Source organism: Bacillus rossius, chromosome 11 (assembly GCF_032445375.1).
Source record: "Bacillus rossius redtenbacheri isolate Brsri chromosome 11, Brsri_v3, whole genome shotgun sequence".
In the NCBI taxonomy this organism is placed as follows: domain Eukaryota; kingdom Metazoa; phylum Arthropoda; class Insecta; order Phasmatodea; family Bacillidae; genus Bacillus; species Bacillus rossius.
The window spans coordinates 24,835,480-24,855,048 of record NC_086338.1 but is presented as its reverse complement, the minus strand read 5'-3'; the positions used below and the strand labels follow the sequence as shown (position 1 = coordinate 24,855,048).

At 37.6% G+C, this 19,569-nt stretch overlaps 1 protein-coding gene across 1 annotated transcript in view; it reads right to left on the bottom strand.

Annotated features, from left to right (window-relative positions):
* LOC134536698 (ras-specific guanine nucleotide-releasing factor 2-like) overlaps positions 1–19,569 on the bottom strand; it is a 400,528-nt gene that overhangs the window by 74,453 nt on the left and 306,506 nt on the right. The window contains exons 19-20 of the mRNA XM_063376561.1: positions 16,275–16,417; positions 5,089–5,109 (exon numbers count right to left, since the gene is read on the bottom strand). Of these exons, the coding sequence (XP_063232631.1) occupies positions 5,089–5,109; positions 16,275–16,417 (164 nt within the window). The remainder of the gene's footprint in view (positions 1–5,088; positions 5,110–16,274; positions 16,418–19,569) is intronic.

Below are 19,569 nucleotides of genomic sequence, written 5' to 3'. Positions count from 1 at the left end.
AGGACGCTCAATTTGTTACTGCCGTCGACGGTGTACGGATCACCTAGTTTGTTTCTTCTGGTGCATAATTCTCGTAACTGCCTGTTCTTGAGACTTCGATGGCATCTTTACCGACTTTAACGTCGTACTCGATGGAGGATGTACCATCGATAGATGTAAAGGATGATCGTCTGCTTGGGACTGTATTCACCAACACGAAGAAGAAAGATACACGCAAGCATAAAGCTAATGTTGGTGACATTGTGAGAATCTCCAAGCAGAAAGGTGTCTTTGAGAAAGGTTTCACGATGAATTGGAGTTCTGAACTTTTCCGTGTGACACATGTTCGTGAATCGGAACCCAGGACCTACTACCTCGAAGACTTGGACCACAAGCCTATTTGTGGTGGCTTCTATGCTGAAGAGATCCAGCCTACGATGTATCCGGACACATATTTGGTGGAAAAAGTTCTCAAACGAAGAAATGGCCGGTCTTTTGTGAAATGGTGGGGTTTCCCGTCTCAATTTAATTCGTGGGTAGCAGATACAGAAATCGAGAAGCGCTAAAGGTGAATAACACCTCATTTAGATTTTTTTTTTCAAGTACTTAGTCATGATTATTGTTTATACATACATTGCATTATTTAAAGTACGATTATCACACAGGAATTATCTCATGTCATTTATGTAGTTGGGTAGTCTAAATATATTTGGTTATTCAATTGTTCTAGCTCCTGTAGCATACGCCTGTTTTGTCTGCTGCGGGAGTGACGTCTGTGCTTGGGAAGAGGCTTTCACAGCAGCGCGTGTTCGGGCAGGAGGAAACACACAGAGCCACTCAGGGTGTTTGTGCCGTCAACCATAGGCTACGTCATGTTTTTGGAATGTGTTGTGCAGGATATTTCGAGCGAGTTCTGGGGTCACCGTAACTGCCGCCCAGTGGTGTGGGGGGGCTCTGACGACATCTCCATGCTAACGTGGTAGGTATAGAATTCATTCTGCTTTTGACCAAGCTCCAGTCAACATGGCTTCCACCAGTGTTTACGCAGAGAGTGTTTGCGATTGTAATTTAAACAGTGTTACGATGGACGATGTTCGGGAATTTGTAATGGAGGTAGTACGTCGCTACATAGGTATGGACTTTAATGATATACATTACCACCTTACATCCTCCACCCTCAACATTCTCGCTGAGTTCCCTGAGGAAGAGGAATTTATTACCTATTTATATCAGGCTGTTATGACCTGCATCGAGGCCGCAAAGGAAGCGCAAGAGGCGAACGAAGATGTGGATGAAGGAACGGATAGTGGCTTGGGGGATAGTGATGAAGACGAATTATAAATTTGTGTGTACTACGACACCAAAGGTTGTTACAACCAGTCTGACATTCAGCATCCTAGAGACAACATCAGCACTGCAGCCTTGCAGTCATACCTGTAGAACTAGCATCAGCCTTGCAGAGCTAGCACAGCTTCACACATCAGTTATCGTGAGTACTGGCAAAAATGACATTATTTCTCTGCAACATTCAGTGCCTCACATCACAAAAGGGGTATGTGGTTAAGCAACTTGCACCAATGTTCATCGTGGACGGTGATGTATTAAGGACCTACGAATACATATTCAAACCGTCATGTGACTGGTCCGAACTAGACAGGCTGTCGCAAAGCGAGAATCGTAAACTGACTTATGAAGTGCATGGACTCTCGTGGAACGAAGGTGAAGTGAGCTATGACCAAATCTCATCAGTGTTATGTGACATCATCAACCCTGAAGAAGGATATTTAGTGTACGTTCTAGGAGACAAACAAAAATTTATCTTGAGTGATCTGTGCAGTGCCAACATTGTTGATTTACATAATGAAAGAAACTGTCCTAGCTTGAACAAACTTTTAAAAGACTTATGGAAACCGCCTGGATAAATGTATAAAAATGTATGGAAAATTCCATTGCGCCCATTGTAATGTTCAGCTACTTAAATTCTGGCTATTCGACCATCCATACTACTATGTATAATTGGGTCTCGAGTTAATGTTGCCTTTGTCACTATGATGTGTAGTGTGTAAATATTATGTGATTTTATTACTCGTTATTTACTTCTTTTAAATCATCGATTGTTCTTACCCCTTGCTGTTTGTAATAAGATTTAAATAAATATGTGTTTAACATTTTACGTTGTTTGCTTTAATTTCAAAACATTTAATTGCCGCTATTATTGAATTGTAACTATAAGTTATTAACCTCCTCAGCTAGAGTGATTGCTTTAATACATAAATTGTAACACTACCTTCGAGATGTCTTCCGCCACTACGAGAAGAAGAGAGAGAGACTCTACACAACACCAATATTTTATAAATACTCTATCATATTTAATAAACATACATTATTAATTAATAGTAATATGGCTACAGGTTCCAAACTTATCCCGACTTGTCTAGACTGACTACATAACACTTGGTGCCATCCGGCAGTTACTTTAAGAATTAAAGATGGCGACAGTGGCACACTCTGGTAGCAACACTAGGAACTAAAGATGGCGACGGTGGCGTCATCTGGTATCAATTATATTAACTAAAATATGGCGACGGTGGCACCATCTACCAACCAACTTGAGAACCAAGATGGTGGCGCCTCTGGCAACTAATTTTGAATTTGGCGCGCGATACTAGCGACATCTACCAGCCAACTTGAGAACCAAGATGGCGGCGCATCTGGCAACTAATTTTTGAATTTGGCGCGCGATACTAGCGACATCTACCAGCCAACTTGAGAACCAAGATGGTGGCATGCGACACCTGCCTGCCGACTCCCTAACTAATATTTGAATTTGGCGCCATCTGGTAGTCTGCTGGAATTAAAGATGGCGATGGTATAATAATAATTTGAATTTCATGCATTTGGGAAGGCAAAGACACCCTCCCCCCTTTTATCATAAAACTTGACGTCAGTATGTGGCATATATAGATTATTTATTCCACCATATCCCAATTGGTCTCGTGGTCTAGTGGTCAAGGTGTCTGCCTCGTAACCACAACATTCTGGACGTTTTCACGTCCCATGGATCGAATCCCAGCCTCGGCACTGAAATTATTTTAGTTAAAGAAAAAAAAAAAATAATCCCCGCAGCACCAAGCCGACTCCTCTAGCACGACGCCGACACCAGCACCACGAAGGTACGTCCTGACGTCACCCGCACCGTCACGTGTTACGTTACTGACGCCTACCGCCCTGACGCCAACGCCTGTCGTCCTGACGCCGACACCCGTCGTGCCAATGACGAAACTAATCGACTTGACGCCTCCCGCCACAAGTCCGATGACGCAATCGCCTGCAAGACCACGTTTCGTCGACCCGACGCCACTTATCCCGACACCGACGCTCGCCGTCCCGACGCCGACAATTCCGCTCCCGCCACCTCCTGTCCCGGAGCCGCCAGCCTCGGCACTTCTCGTTGACCTGACGTCTCCTGATGCAAGCCCGAACACATCATCGACAGCAAAACCTCGTTTCGCCGACCTGACGCCACTCATCCCGACTGTGATGACGCTTGACTCGCCGAAGCCAACTGAGCGAAGCACGACGCCGACCGTCCCGCCACAGTCTGCGACGCCGTCCAGCACCCGCCTCGTGTCGGAGACACCTCCCGACGCCGGAATGACCTCGCCACCGCACCGAATCGCCGTCCCGACGCCACAAAGGTCCATTCCGACGCAACTCGCATCGTCTCCGTCACACGACTCGCCGCGGATGTTTTGTAATAAAATACGTGCAAGCACGGACAAGGACGCTCCCTAGCGGGCGGCGGAGGAACTAGCACGTAACTTGATTTAAACTGTTTTCTATCATATAAGTAATTATTACAGACGGTCTGGGTATAGATGTGATGTGCTAATTTTTGTAAAGAGTTTATGTTATTTTCAATAATAACCCGGGGCACGCAATAGCTAAGTTGTTAACGGTAATTGTGTTCGGCGCGAAGGGCGCATTGTTGCCTTCCGCAAGCCCTTGTCTCGCCCCAGTCTCCTTCTACAGCCGGCCGAGAGCGGATGTCTCTGCAGACACCCCGAGGACATCACCGTTGTTTCACAGAGAAGTAGTTCTGTTAAGTAATTTATTCAAATCGTTTTCATTATTATCCTCGGGGCCTCTCTCGGTCGGAGAGACTGCTTCATTAATAATTATTTACTCTCCGGAGTTTTCGGTCATCTGTGTGATAAGTATCGGCTTGAGGCGACCACGTGCGTGGTTCGCCACCTCACCTAATTCGATTCGTGCCTCGGGCGTTTTATAACAGTATCACGGAAGGATTGTGTAAGGGCGTGTAACATGAGTAATAAAAACCAACTTCATTGAGTCACGTGTCTTTGTGTTTGGGGGGGCCACGTGGGTCCTTCACCCTGTCAGCGACGTGTGGGACGCCCTGAGAGCCCACTGCGGTAATTAGAAGCGTGCCCGACGCTGAGAGCGGGCTTAGTTAGGGACAGGCATTGCGTTTAAAGTCAGGAGGGCTAATATCTCGCAGCACACGGGCCACGTAACGGTCTGAGTTAGAGTTTCAAGCTGGGTCCACGTGCCCACTAACGTGGTGGCGCCCATTAGTTTCCACTAGTATTCAAACCATAACACCGGTACGCACTCATACCCTATGTATTAATGTGTGAATACCTTTTTTATTTTGAAAATGTCAGATATAGTTCCCCTCAGCAACTCACATTCTACTTATTACTTGTTTAACACATGAACATCAAAGAAACGAAAAGAGTTATAATCCAGCTTTGAGGAAAATAAAAAAAATTCTAAAAATTAAAATTACTCGCTAATTTATATCTTATGATGGTGCAATAAAAGTAAATTCAAAACATTAGTACTTGAAACCGGTGCTAGCTACCTTTCCAAACAAAATAAATATCTTGATAACCCTCTGACTTGAGAAACTAGAGGCATAATCCATACAGTGCTCGCTCATCACTGCATACAACTACCTTCTATATGCTCAACGTGCATGCAGGAACAAGTATGAAATGCAAGTCATGTTACAAGCAAACTACATCTCCACTGGACTGCAGAAGTGCGGATGGCATGCAGAGCATTTATAATGCCATGACTTACCAGAGAAGGTCAAGTCCAATGCTGATTGGAGGGAAACAGGCACAAATAGATCACTTCATATAAAACAGCACAATCATACACGAAAACTGAGAACAGAGAGAAAAAGAGGTAAAAATTAAAAAAAAAAAATTGCAAGACAACAATATGGTAACACTTTAAAACTAATTAAAAAATTTTATAAAAGAACTGTAAGGTAACAAAATAACAGACAACATTTACTAAAAAAACAAAGATATTTAGAAACATTTCAGGAAAGAATGAAAATAACAGTTGATAATGTTTAAGGTTTGAAAAGACATAGTATAATAAAGGGAAAACAGTTACTATAAAGTAAAAATAAGAATGCACTTGTAGTCTGCAACTATGATAAAGAGGCAGTGTAGTTACGCAGTTGTACATAATAGTTTAAACACAACAGCTAGACTGTGTGAGGCATTGCTTTTAAAGGCCAATATAAAGTCCCTAAGACAAATATTTAGTGGAACTTCACGAGGAGTTTCTGAAGATATGAACAAATTTTGGCTTTTAAAATATGAGAGGAGTTTTGATAAGGCCAAATTAATTAGAGATAACTAAGCAAAAATATCTTGTTACATGCCAATTCATGAAAGAGCTAAAGTTAATCAAGTCTATCCAAATATGGACCCATTTCATTATTACTTCTTCAGCTTTCATGGGTATAGACATTAAATAACTCACAATATGATCAAAATAATTATAATTAATACAGTATGTCCAAAAAAATTAAAGTCCCAGTTTCAATGGTAGATTATAACAGTTTAATTTAGACTATTTGACACAAATCAAATATCAAATCGAACTTAAACTACCCTAGTTTTTCTTACAAATGTTCAATATGTGCACCATGTGCACCTTTAGTTATAGAGCACACATCCAACCTTAAGTCCAATTCTTCCCACACTTTGATTAACAAGTCTGGAATAATGGAAGCAATAGCCTCTTCAGTTCTGTCTCAACTCTGGCAAATCATTAGGTAGTGGTGGAACGTAGACACAATCTTTTATAAAGCTCCAAAAGGAAAAAAAATGTATGGTGTTATGTCAGGTGAATGTGGAGGCCAGAGAAAAAGAGCTCTGTCGTTTCGAACTGCCTATACAATCAGCGGATGTATTTGCCACATGGGGGATCACAATTAAACTTTAAACGAAATGTACGTTGAACTGAAATCATAGATTCACTCTTAGCAAATTGCAGAACACAAAACAATTTACACTTAGGAGTCACCACTTTGCGACGGTGGCGCTGCAAGCAAGAACATAAAGCAGTACTTGCGCATGCGCTTAAGTGTGACTTTGAATCAACACTATACAACGCTTACCGCTCATTCTAAAATTTATAACTGGGGCATTCTTTTATAGGCATACTGTATTACAAAGATTATAATTTAAAAAAAAATGTCATGCTTCAGGGTACATTGAAAATACACTCCAAATGACGTAAGAAACAAACTACACAAATGTACCTACACATGGCCTGCCAGTGCACGTTCACACTGTTACAACAGCACACAGCTCGACTCAGACAGTGTCGGCACCGAGGGAACCAGAGCTGTCAGTGGCCAGCAAGCTAACCATGGAGCCAGCCCAGAAAGCTGGCAGCACTTCACATCTTCAGCCTGACCCACCAAGTAACTAGACCTCACCAGGCCAGCGTCAAAACACCCCAGACTGCAGAATAACATGTTGTTTTAAAAGCACATTGAACACTCTGCAATACGTCTGTGTCCTAGAGCACGGTCTCTCAAGGGAAGTGACGTGTCTTACTGCTGCACTCTAAAGTTCTCATTATCTCGGCCCCTGGTTCGTTCCAATTATGGAATCAGCCAATTCCATCCATTCAAATAATATCGCAGAATGTAGAATACAATAGTTTCGGAAATGAAGCTTGTGAATTCTTTCCCTATAGAAAAACCTTAAAATCATGAGTGTTATAAATTTATAGAATCATCAAAATTGATTGGTAGATACCTTTAAATAAGATTTCCTTCTATCTAAAGAGAGTGAAAGAGAATTAAACTAATAGATTTTTCAAAACAATCGGAATTAAAAAAATTAATCACAAGTTTTTAGATTAATTGGGAGATATCGAATTATTACAGGTTTCAGACTATTGAATAGGACACTTGTTTGATTTCATGGGGGTTTTGTTTTGATTAATATGGCATTTGTTAAATTCATATAGAAAACAAAATGAAAAAAATAAGAGAGATTTAAGGCTCCAGCTCCTAAATAATAATCACAACTTTTCCGTTCTTTACAGCTGATTATTTTTAGCTTGTGTGGTTAAAACCAAAATTTTTACAATAATGTTATACAAATGAAACTTCCCTATTCAATGGGTTGTTATAGCAAGTTTACGGCCTACTTTAAATTAAATCACTAAAAACATTTGTGTCGAAGTATTAAAATACAGCAAATATATGTATTTTATTTATTGTGTTAAATGTATTTCAAAATTAAATAAAACCATTCCATTTTTATTGTACAAAAGTAACAACAGTAACACAGGAGGGCTAATCATGTTTATTTTCTTTTCTGAGGTACTACATACGTTCATGTATTATCTTTTCTCAGGTGCATACCTTCATGTCTTATCTTTATTGAGGTACGTAACTTCACGTATTATCTTATCTGAGGTACATAAATTCAAGTCTTACCTACCTTTATAAATTGTTCATTGTTGTTTGTAGTGTCTAAACCTAAGAATAAAATCTAAAATTTGAGAACAGAGATGGGTTATAGTTTATAAATTGGCATAGTTTATAAATTGACTTAACACTATTAAAAGCTCTTACAAAATTTTTTACATAAACAAACTGTTTTCTTCACCTCTTTAAAATGTATTTGCCATGCACATGGTTGCATATGGCTAGATAAAACTTGTAACGTGCAAATCGTACTGATTGCATGCATGTCCTACTTTCGACTGGTGAAATCAGAGACCAGCATTTGTAATTAAGGGCTAAAGGGACTTTACACTGGACACTTATGTCATTATATAAATATCATGTGTCTAAGAAAAATATTGGACAGTGTTTAGATGTGATCCACACCCGATGAAATATATATCTGCAATGAGTGTCTAAGACTTACTTTTTAGCAGGTTATAACCTGCTTATACTTGACACTGGAACAAGTGTCAGATGCAGAAATAAAGCTACCAGATAAAATGGCAGACTGATGAATTGTAAGAAAATGAAGTTAAATAAGACATGAAATGCAAAATAGCAAATGATACTTAAACAACCTTCCAGGGTGTTTACATATTGTTTAAATAGTCTACATTTTAAATAGAGATCATAAAATTGAATGTAAAATCATGTTTGTATTTACTTTTTACAAGTACTACATTCTACATTCAATCATATATTTGTTTTCAGCACACATAGGTTACAGTGATAATTTTACTGCATAAAGTTTATAGACACTGGAACAAAAAAAAAATTAAAAGTAAGTGTGAGTGAGTGAGTGAGTGAGTGAGTGAGTGAGTGAGTGAGTGAGAGAGAGAGTGTGTGTGTGTGTGTATGGAGTCCACGTGTAATAGAAGTGAAACTTCTTGCTAATTAAATTATTAGGTAAAGGAAACACAGTTCTCTTTGGCTGAAGTCACAGATTAAAAATATATATGCAAGTTTGCAAGTGCTTAATTATGTTATTGTGCAGTATGTAAGTATGCAAGTGGGCAAGTATTCAAGTATGTAAGAGTGCAAGCATGCAAGTGTGCAAGTATGCTATGTCATTCACCCCCCTTCCGTCCCCTCCTCTACCGGTTCCCCATTCACGAACCTAACTATTTCCCTCAATGTGATTGGAATTTCCGTACAGCTAGAAAATTACAGCCCCCCTCAGCAAAGGATTTCACTTCAAAAGTTTTCAAGTATACAATAGTGCCACTTGGAAACATAATAATTAGGTACTATTTTCTTGTCCTAACATTTTTTTTTCTCACTTCTGAACTGATTGTATGTTGTCTTAAATTTTTTCTTCATTCTTATGTCAAATTTCTGTGCTTATTTCTTTCAAACAATCATGCTTCTTGTGTCATGTACATCCCAGAACACTGGCCTCACTTCACAATCCTGTACATCCTTTACTTGTCGCTCCAATCACAGAAAATACTCACGAATTGCTTGAAACTTATCTCTAAAGTTGAAAACCCTTGAACTGAAGCTATAAATATCTGAGATACAAATATTGCCTTCAATATGTGTTTATACTTAACACCAAATTGCATGCATTAAGTATCTGATATATTGTGGAATAAATGTCAGAAACTCAATATCAAGAACCATTTACACTTTAGAGTTATCGCAGGAGTTCAAGTTTTCTCTCGTACACTAGGTCTCAGGTTGGTCAGCGTTTACACTTGAGACAAGAAAATAGTGCAAAACATATTGTGATACTCACATATGATTGCGAAATTTAATGTCAGGCATGTTTATATTGGTAATAAAGTATCAGATAGATGTTGTGTGATATAAATGTCAAGTGTAAATGAAGCTTAAGAACCTATACCATAAGACGACCTAATTTCTAAATACCACTCCAAGCCACTATGTCTCTTAGGAGCTGACTGCTTTCTAACTTAATTTGTGTTTAGTGATAGCATGGCACAATTTATCTTCTATTTATTTACATGGTAAGACCTACTATTTATTTTGTGAAATAGCCACAAAATTAAAATACTTCTACCAAAGAAGGTACCAGGTATCCAAATTCTCGTTGAGATAACTGGATAATAAAAATAGATAACACAAAAAAAAAATTAACCACACTTAACAAAACAAAGTTACGCCATAAATATTAAAATTGTCATACATATTATCATATACAATACATATATGAATCAGTGTATATTTTTAGTGGTGTTGCATCACATTTTGCAATACAATTTATACATACCCAAGACACGAATTAAATGTAGCCCTGTACAATGCCATGAATAAATTACATTAATTTTTTGTAAATATCACAATAATGTGCTATATGAAAATGTAGCAAGCTGTTATAGAATTAAGTGCAACTCTATGATTGATATCATCAAATTTTGACAAAGTAATAAAATCACAAATTCGACAGATAAAATATAGCACAGAAATGTGATATCATGTACGTGAGCCTACTCTACCTTTGGAATTTGGCTAAAGAACTAACAAAACTACTTTGAAACTGAAGCCAAAGGACTCTCTACATAGGTCTGTGTTTATTTCAACACAATGATGTAAACAAAACACTTCAAATAATCTTCTAGTATAAAGTCAACGTTTGTACTTTATAGAAATATTTATATTGATCAATTTTGGTGGTTGCAGAAGTCGAAACAAAAAAATTGTTTGATTTATGATATGCAAATCTTTACAAATTTTAAATAAGCTAAAACGTTATTTTGTCTCTGGAAGTATGCTTATCTTTGGTTTTTTAAAAAAGGTAATAAATTTGTTGTTTATTACTATATTTGTAAAGAATAGGAGATTCATTTTGATTATATTTTGCTTGCGTTAAAGCATTGATTTTTTTTTGTTTAAAGAAAAATTGTAGAATCGCGTGTTACAAACAAGGACAAGTAAAAATATTCTTTTAGAATATTCGGTTTGTTCCATTTTTCGGTCATTGATAATATGCGTCCGTAATTTTAGCAGCAAACTGGAAACTTCGTATGATTTGAATTAATACTTAAAAGAGATATCGAAGAGCTGTTATAGTAACGGTAAGATTTATTTATCGATATATACCAAGAATTAAGTAAATTTATTGAAAATATTGTGTTTTGATAAGAATTGTTAATTATCGTCGAAGATTTCAACACTAAAATTCACGGAAGAACATGCAACTAAACTTTTATACTAGAACGAAGATCTGCCTAATTATGTTACCTTAATCGACGCAAAGAAGAACGGTTAAAATATCTTGAGGATTTGAAAGAGAGACAATTCAATTATTCAATCGACGACGACTGAACCACGTTAAAATAGGAAAGGTGCTGCAGTTTTGACGACACGAGCTAATAAGAAGACGTCTCGGGAGCCTAGCAGGAGGACAACCCAGCAGCCCGGTCCGCGAGAAGGACCGACTCGACGGTGCAAACTAAGAAGGAGGCGGCCCACGAACCGAGCAGTAGAACAGCCCAGCAGTCCAGTACGAGAGGAGGACTGAGTCAACGACCTACCAGCTATCCAGAGCAGGAGAGCCAGCTACACGCGGATCGTCGCAGAGTCCTGGTCATCGAGGAAGTCAATACGTCTGTAGAGGCTATAACTGTCACTGAGGTCGGTTTTTTTTCCAGTCCCCGTCCAGTCGTCGATTTGGAACGTTTCCCGTTTGTTGAATTTCACGAACATTATTTTTTTTATAAAAACATTGATTTCCGCCTGAAAGACTTACCAGCGTCATAATTTAAATCCAAGTCTGAATCTCTTGTTCTATAATTATTAGAATAACTAAACTAATTAATTTAAATTAACTCTCGGGATCCCAAGACTATTGAATAGTAAATATCTGTTTGGAATTCTTTCAGGGCATTAAATTTGATATAAACGTTAGTCTCTGATGTAGTAATGTTTCACCAACACTCAGTGGTCCACGCTCACCGAGTGCTTTCAATCCTGGCTTAATACATAATTTTTACTTAATTTGAACTTACCACAACTTAACTTTCAACAGAAACATATAGAATTATTGAATCGTTTACATGATATAAAACAAATTGTTGATATATTTACACTACACTAACTTTGAATGAGTTTTTTTGTTTTGTTTTGAATTGGATAAACTTGTTACATACATACACAAAGAATTCCAAGCATTCTAGAATAATTTAATAGTCTAGTAGGATAAAAATGTGATCAATGTATGTATAATAATAATTGTACCCTGCAACGGCTCTGCCGCACTCACATTAGGTCTAAAATACACCTACTTTAGTTACAGACGCAATTTTACTTTTATTTACGACACATAAACTAGTTACATTGATTTACCTTGATAATTTTAGCTGTTTAAACCAAGAACATCTAATTCATTTTTTTTTTAAACTGACGGAACTCGACGGTTGTGAAAATTTGTTAAAGAAACATAATCAATTTTTTTTAGCTTCACACACCCGTTGGTACGTCACTAGAAAATATTGTATTGCAATAAGTAAAGTATTGCAATAAGTAAAGTATCTACATTAGGAATCCAAAACATTGGCAAACCTTATAAAATATACTCAACCACAATATCTGCATTGGGTATTATCAGCACTGCAGCACAACAAAACTGCATTAAATAAGCCATCTCTTACTTCAATGTGACAGCTTAGTCTTGTTCAAACTCATTAAAATATTTCCTCCCTTATAAAGACTTAAATAAGCAAGTCTTATACAACTCACATAAACACAAACGACAAATTGACTGCAACAAAGCGAGACTACTTTCATGCTTTCATGTGCTTAGTTTCTTTATTCTTCTGCCAGAAAGGAACATGCAGCAATCCTGGCCCCAGCGTCCGTATTCCTCAAATAGAAAATAAAACAATACCAGAGGCAGAGACTTTGAAGACTTCGCTTCCGACAGCATTTCACTGGCATTGTGCTGCTTTCCACAAGCCATTGAAAAAAATGCAACCACAGAGCAGAATTAATCGAAACAGATTTCAGAAAAGTTGAGTTTAGCATAAATCTATGCTACTGAATTTTACAAAATTATAGTTTTCCATTCTTGAGAGATGTAAACAAACATGCAACAGCCACCATGCGACGGTACTGACACACAACATATAATAGGCTTGGAGGGGTGGAAAGGAAAAAAAAAAAAGGGGAAGGGGCAACATGCTTGTTTACTGGTGTGACCACCGGCCACTTTAGTAATTTTTTTAGCCGTTGGTAACTCTGTTGTCAGTATTTATTTTTTCATTCTAATACCTTTTTATGCATTAAAAATCTTTTTTTTAAAATACTTGCATAATTTTTTTTATTTTAAATTTTTGGTAACATTCTGGTTTGTAAATTTTTTAGTTGTTTTATACTTTATAGTTTTATTTTATAGTTTTACATTTAATTGGATGTGTTCTGTGCTGGCCAGCTGCCGGGGCGTGGCGATCACTCGTGTGATGTCACAGACGCACACAGCGGGCAAAGCCTGGGGTTTTTCGCCGACCGCCGGCGTGTGGGGTAACGAGGCTGCGGGCTCTACATTGTGCGCGGAACACTTCTGCCCGCGGAGATGGACGCACGACACCACGGTACGCAAGAACTGTATCGAGGCCATGCTGTTATGTTTTGCACGAAGGGCATGGAAATGTCGACTCTACAATAATTCTGCAGGTAATGCTTCGACTTACGAAAGAACTTACGGCCCGCGCTGGAAGTTTAGCTTGGGTCGAAAATTTGTTTGAAACACAGTGTTAAACTTTATTCCTTATAAACTTGTGGATTATGCCCCCCATAAGTTTTTTGTGGAAACCTTTTTCACGTAAGCATTAACTGTGCCAGAGTCCATTAATTCCATCATGCATTTGAATTTACAACGGCCTGTTGCAGTCAGTTAAAGACTCTGTGCTGGCAAATATAAGTTTCAGTGGCCATGGAACTGAAGTAAATGTTAGTTCAGATATTTTTAATGAACACTTGAGTTGGGTAAAATGCACAGTTTATGTCCCGATGTAATTTTTGCAGATGTGCATAAGGTCATGAGTAGGCCTGGCCTAAGTTGACTGAAAGTATGGCAATGCTCCGCGCAACAAGAAACAGCTGTTACAAATGTTTAAGAAACCTTTCGCAGATAAAACTATTAATCTTTTTACACGATGTAATTTCAATTAGTGGAAACCCGGACCCAGCAGAACCTTACATTGAGCTCACAGTTAAAACTTTAAATTAAATTTAGTTATAAGTAGATTTTTAAAATTATTATTAAAGGTTTTCTGAATATTTGCCTTTTTAAATTAATAGGTTTTAGTCAATGAATAATTGCTGCACAGCATTGATGAATGATAATTTCGCATATCCAGTTAAGTATTTAATATAGTTTGCTTATTTTTTAATGGTAGCCCCATGTTATATGTTAGTATGCAAATGCCTGGTAAATGTTGGTACTGCGCAAAGTAAAAGGCCCCAGTAATATTTTTAAGAATAATACATTTTGGGTAAAATGAAACATTTAAGAATTTTATAATATTTGTTATTGTAATAATATTTAGCTTTTCATATATTCGTCATGTGTCCGAGTAACTACCAAGAAAATTATACTGGTATTGTAGATATGTTTATTGCTGTACATAAGTTGATTTTTGTATTAGTAAAATGAATACATATTTTAATTCCTGCGCTTTTTCTTGTGTGTGTACAAACCTGCCAAAGCGAAGCATTAAGTTTGAAACTCTGCTTTTTCAAGTTTGATTCCTTTTTCTCGACGCCTCATGATTGGGCAGATTATGCAGATAATGGTGGTTTAATGTTTTTGAAATTTTTTTCACCTTTTTCCATTTTTGGTAATCCATGCCCAGAGGGCGCCGGGGACGTGGTTTGCCTTTTGTTTTGAGAGAAAGTTAACCCACACTGGGGTTTAGAAAAATTATCAATTTGCAATAAATGCAGTTTTTTTTTGTGAATTTTAACTGTTGGTACAATATTTTGCCTCTTTTATTACTTAATCACTATTTTTGATAATTTTCAACATAAATGTTAGTTTTTAGCAAATTTATTATGAAATGCCATTTAGTCATAACCAAAAAAATTAATTTCTTGTCAAGAAAACTACAACAGTTAAAAGAAAAAAAAAACCTTCTAAATAACAAAATGCATGGTAGAGGCTTGAAAGAAACAATCATAATTTTGTAAACTTTCTATAACCTAATAAACCCCTCCATTCAATAAACTAATATTTAGAATGTATTTGTACTTAGTAAATTGTCTGCCATATGTAAAATAGAATTTGTTTAAAGTATGTTTGTCACTTTTAAGTTTATAAGCACAACAGTTAAAGCACAAACACAAACATATGCACCATATTTGCTGCAGATTTTCTTTTGTCTTCCAAATGAAGACTGTATGATTAGCAAATAAAATCTAAGAATGACAAAATAAAATAGTCAAATGCCAAGCCTATTCTATGACACTCAGGGAATATGACGTCCTCCAAGTAAGTAAAATTTTTTTTTGTTGAGGAAATACGATAAAAAATAACAAAGCAACAAGTATTTAGGGGCTGTGCATTGGGACTAGCCCTGCGATCACTGCACTACACTACCGAGGCCGTCGGCTGGTTTTGAACGGCTGGAACGGAGCTCCTGCAGCAGTCTCACACTGCCTTCAGGGCAATGTTTCTGCACAACCAGCAGTTATGTGCTACAGTTCGTGCAACATTACTCCTACACGACTCCAGGGAAGAAGTCTTTCGAAGCCACCACGAGACTTCTAATGCAACAGGAATGAAATGGTGTATCTTTCAAATTATGAATAAACAGCTGGTTAATGATATGATTGTGAATATTTTTTATGCTACCATTAACAAATTGAACCTCTGAAAATGGTGTGTTTTCTATCATGTGCATGCACTGACTCATCTAAGATGATCTTTGAAAATAATTTGTTAATAATAAATTTAACACATGATGACCACATGTATAAACGTAATGAAATCAGGAAACACGGGAAAAAAAATTTTTCACGCGACATTTTGGGAAAGACATGTTCTGGATTTTTCAGGAAAATCTGGGCTCCCACCCAGCTCTAGATACTGCTCATGATCATCCTGCTCTTAACACTATTAGTTTATAGAAAGTGCCCTTTAAATATTATAAACTCAGTTACATCACTTCAAACATTACAGTGCATTTGACCAATAAAATAATCTGATTTATTTTCAAATACATGTAACATGAAAATGTATTTTTTGACATTTCATGTGATAGTACTACGTACTTGCTTCTGAACTGCCCTATATGAAGCAACTATTTTTTTTTCCATATATTATTAATGCTCATATATAATAAAGTACAAACCAAACTTTCCTAATAATAATCTCTTCCCACTCCATATCACGTGTCTTACTATCTTTCTCCTCCTCTATCTGTAAGTCTGTAAGAGTAACGTTTCAGTGGTCACATTATAACATTATAAAGACGGGGAGCTACGTGAGCAGGTGTGAAGGCAGAATGCCCCCGCTGGCATCTCCGCAGGTACGAACCTCCTCTGTGACTGCCGGAAGGAGGTGATGACGACGCCTGCCTTGCTGGAGTTCTGCGGAGAGTCGTGCTGCAGGCTCGCTCGCTGGGACATGTTGGCGATGCTCTCCGAGTCCTGGATGGAGCGCCGACTCATGTAGTAGTTCTGCGCACACGAGCCCGGCCCAACTGCAACCTCAGAGTCGTAACACAGCCGAGCATACACTGTTTACAGGAAAAAAACAAGCATGAAAGAAGAATTAAATTACCTGAGGAAAAAATTTCAAAACTTTGGTGGATAAAAGCAATTTATGTATCTTGTTCAAAATATGAGCCATATGGTTTACTCGTCTTCAATCTAACAATTTTGCCAACAGGAAAAAAGTTTAAAAGAGTATCTACCATATTTTAATCAAAATTAATTTATTAGGTACCTTATTTTATGTCTAAGTGAATGATTTTCAGAAATGTTCAAAAGTATTGTAATATCCTTGCAGTTCCTAAATGTGTAAAGATTTATGGCTGTATGCTAACTAAGGTAAAATCCCGCTAGTTAACAGTCTTTGTTATGTTTCTTTGGTTCTAGAGTTCTTCGGGAGGCAAGGAGGCTTAGTTGTAAATGTCTTGAGCATGAGGCCACTTTTACTTTTCTCCTCTGGAGCTTTTACCCTAAGCAATTCTTATTTTGTTTATTTGCTGTTTGCCCATCAGGTCACATGATCAAGAAAATTAATACAGATGTTTATTACCAAGATTTTAATTCTATTGCATATCATTTCAGATAAACCTTAGAAAAGTATAAGAAAAATTATTAATAATTCAATACTACTTGGAAAGATATAACATTTTGGTTAAAGTGACAATTAGTCTGTTAGGCCTAGTTCTCCAACTCTCTAAATAAGAAAACTTTCTATACATCTATTAATAAAACCAATTCCTCCTTGTTTCAAGCTAGCTCTGGACTACCTCAGGGAGGTACACTGTCATCTCTACTTTTCATCAATATTTTTATTAATTACATTTGTCTAGTTCTTTATCATTCTACTGGTGTACTTGTTGCTGATGATCTCAAAATTTATATATATATATGTATGTATGTATGTATATATGTATGTATATATAAAAATAAAAAAAGACAACACTACAGTGGAACCTCGTTACTACGAGAGCTGACAATGGCGGCAAAAATTCTCGTAACAACGAAATACTCGTAATAACCGAATAAAAAAATTAAAGTTAAGTAAGATTCTGGACTGTCCAAACAGTCTTAATTTCACACCGTAACTTGAAAACAGTGCACTATAGTGAAAAAAGTGTAGAAAAAAAGTTGTAGAAAATTAAATTACGAACAGAAAGTGTCTCTATGTAATTTTTTGTATATACAACGGTTTTTGATTTAATCGCGAATGAAATGGCCTGATACAAAGTCCGGCGCCGTTCAAGGTCACGATGGGAAGGTATATGAAGCGGTGAAAAAAAAAAGGAGCGAAGAAAGAAAGGAAGGGTGTTGGTTGGTCTAATTTTAGATTTACTTAGGAGGGGAAGCAACTGGCGCCGTCAAGAGAAAGAGAGAGCGCATGTTGTTTGTCACCAGTCCTTCCTCCCCTGACCCTGGCTTATACCTGCTAAGAACCCAGTCCGTCTGGCGCCCGCGTAGCCACGCAGCTGTCTGTGTTTACTGCTTGAACGTTATTTTTTCAACTGACGGTGTTTTTCCTTTTTGGAAGATGCCATTCAAATCACTCGTACTTACGAAAGGGCCAACAAGGAGGCACTCATAATAACTGATTTAATTTTGTATGATTTACGAAGTCAAACTGACGGTGCATTATAAAACTGTCGTAACTGTTATGATTGTGATGTGCTGGGATTTAGGATCTAATAATTAGCCAACGAACAAGCTGTTGTGTCGCCATGTTGCGAGCTTTATTTAACGAGCATCCGCTCATAGATATTGTCACTGGCCGGTGCAGGTCTCACACGACACCGATGTATTGATACACAACATCTCCCCTTCTTACAAAGCTTTTAAAAATACTTTTTTTTTGCACCAACTGTAAACACATAGTGCTTTAACGATACATAAGGATGTTTCAATACTCAACAAAACATATAGTGCCTCATGGACACCTAACAAGTTTCAATACCTACACAAACTAAACATATAGTAGGCTACTGCATGGACATATTATGCTAATAGTAACTTCACCCTCCGTAACTTGTGTTTTATGTCTGCCCTGGCTTCTTACCTCACATTACTCAAACCCTCTGAATCCTATCTCATCCTCACCTTCACTACATATATTGTTTTCAGACTCACCTCATTTCCCCTTTGCTTGTATATTCACGTCTGGGCTAGATATTGAACTTTCCTGTGTATCTACTGTGCTCCCATAATATTCCTCAAACCCCCTGAATCCTTCTAGGTGCCAATTCTCAAATGTTAGAGGCTCCTTGTTACTATCATGTATTAAGTGTCTGCAATTTCTATCCACTTCAGAGCCTGTGTCCAATCTCACTCGATATGATCTGGGTCTATCCAGAACTCTAACAACCTGTCCTCTCTGCCAAGAAGCCTTTCCGTTCCTAACCCTTACCCGACTACCTTTCGACATTGGTTGTAATTCTTTTGACTGCCTGTCATAATGCTGCTTCTGTCTCTCTTGCCTTGACACTAGGCTATGTTGTATATTAGGTTGGGACTGAGGCTGGAGCGAATCCCTGGAGTGAGGAATAAAACCATGAAAATGCAGCCATAAAGTAACTGTGCTGGAGATGGTATGGTGTCATCAATGGGAGTATTTCTATACTCTAAAATAGATAACAAAAGGTCTTTATGATAAATTACCGCCTTCTTAAGCATTTTTTTTAATAGTTTGAACATTTCGTTCTACTAGACCATTTGATTGTGCATATGTAGGACTTGATGTCTTGTGTTGAAAATTCCACTGTTTAGCAAATTCCTTCAATTCCTGTGAATAAAATTGTGGACCATTATCACTATATAGGACCTCTGGTATTCCATGTCTGGCCATTATTGTTTTGCAGCGTGTGATTACATGCTAGAGGTAAGATTCCTTAAGTGACAAAACTCTGGAAACTTTGAATAGGCATCGACAACTAAAAGGTAATCATTAGGTACCCTAAAAATGGAAAATATCCGCAGTTACTACTTGCCATGGTCTATCAGGGATTTCTTTGTTCATATGTGGCTCTCTACCATTAAGATTTTGAACTGATCTGCATGCATCACAGTTGTTCACCAGAGTTTCAATGTCTTTTGACATCCCTGGCCAAAAAACACATTCCCGTGCCCTC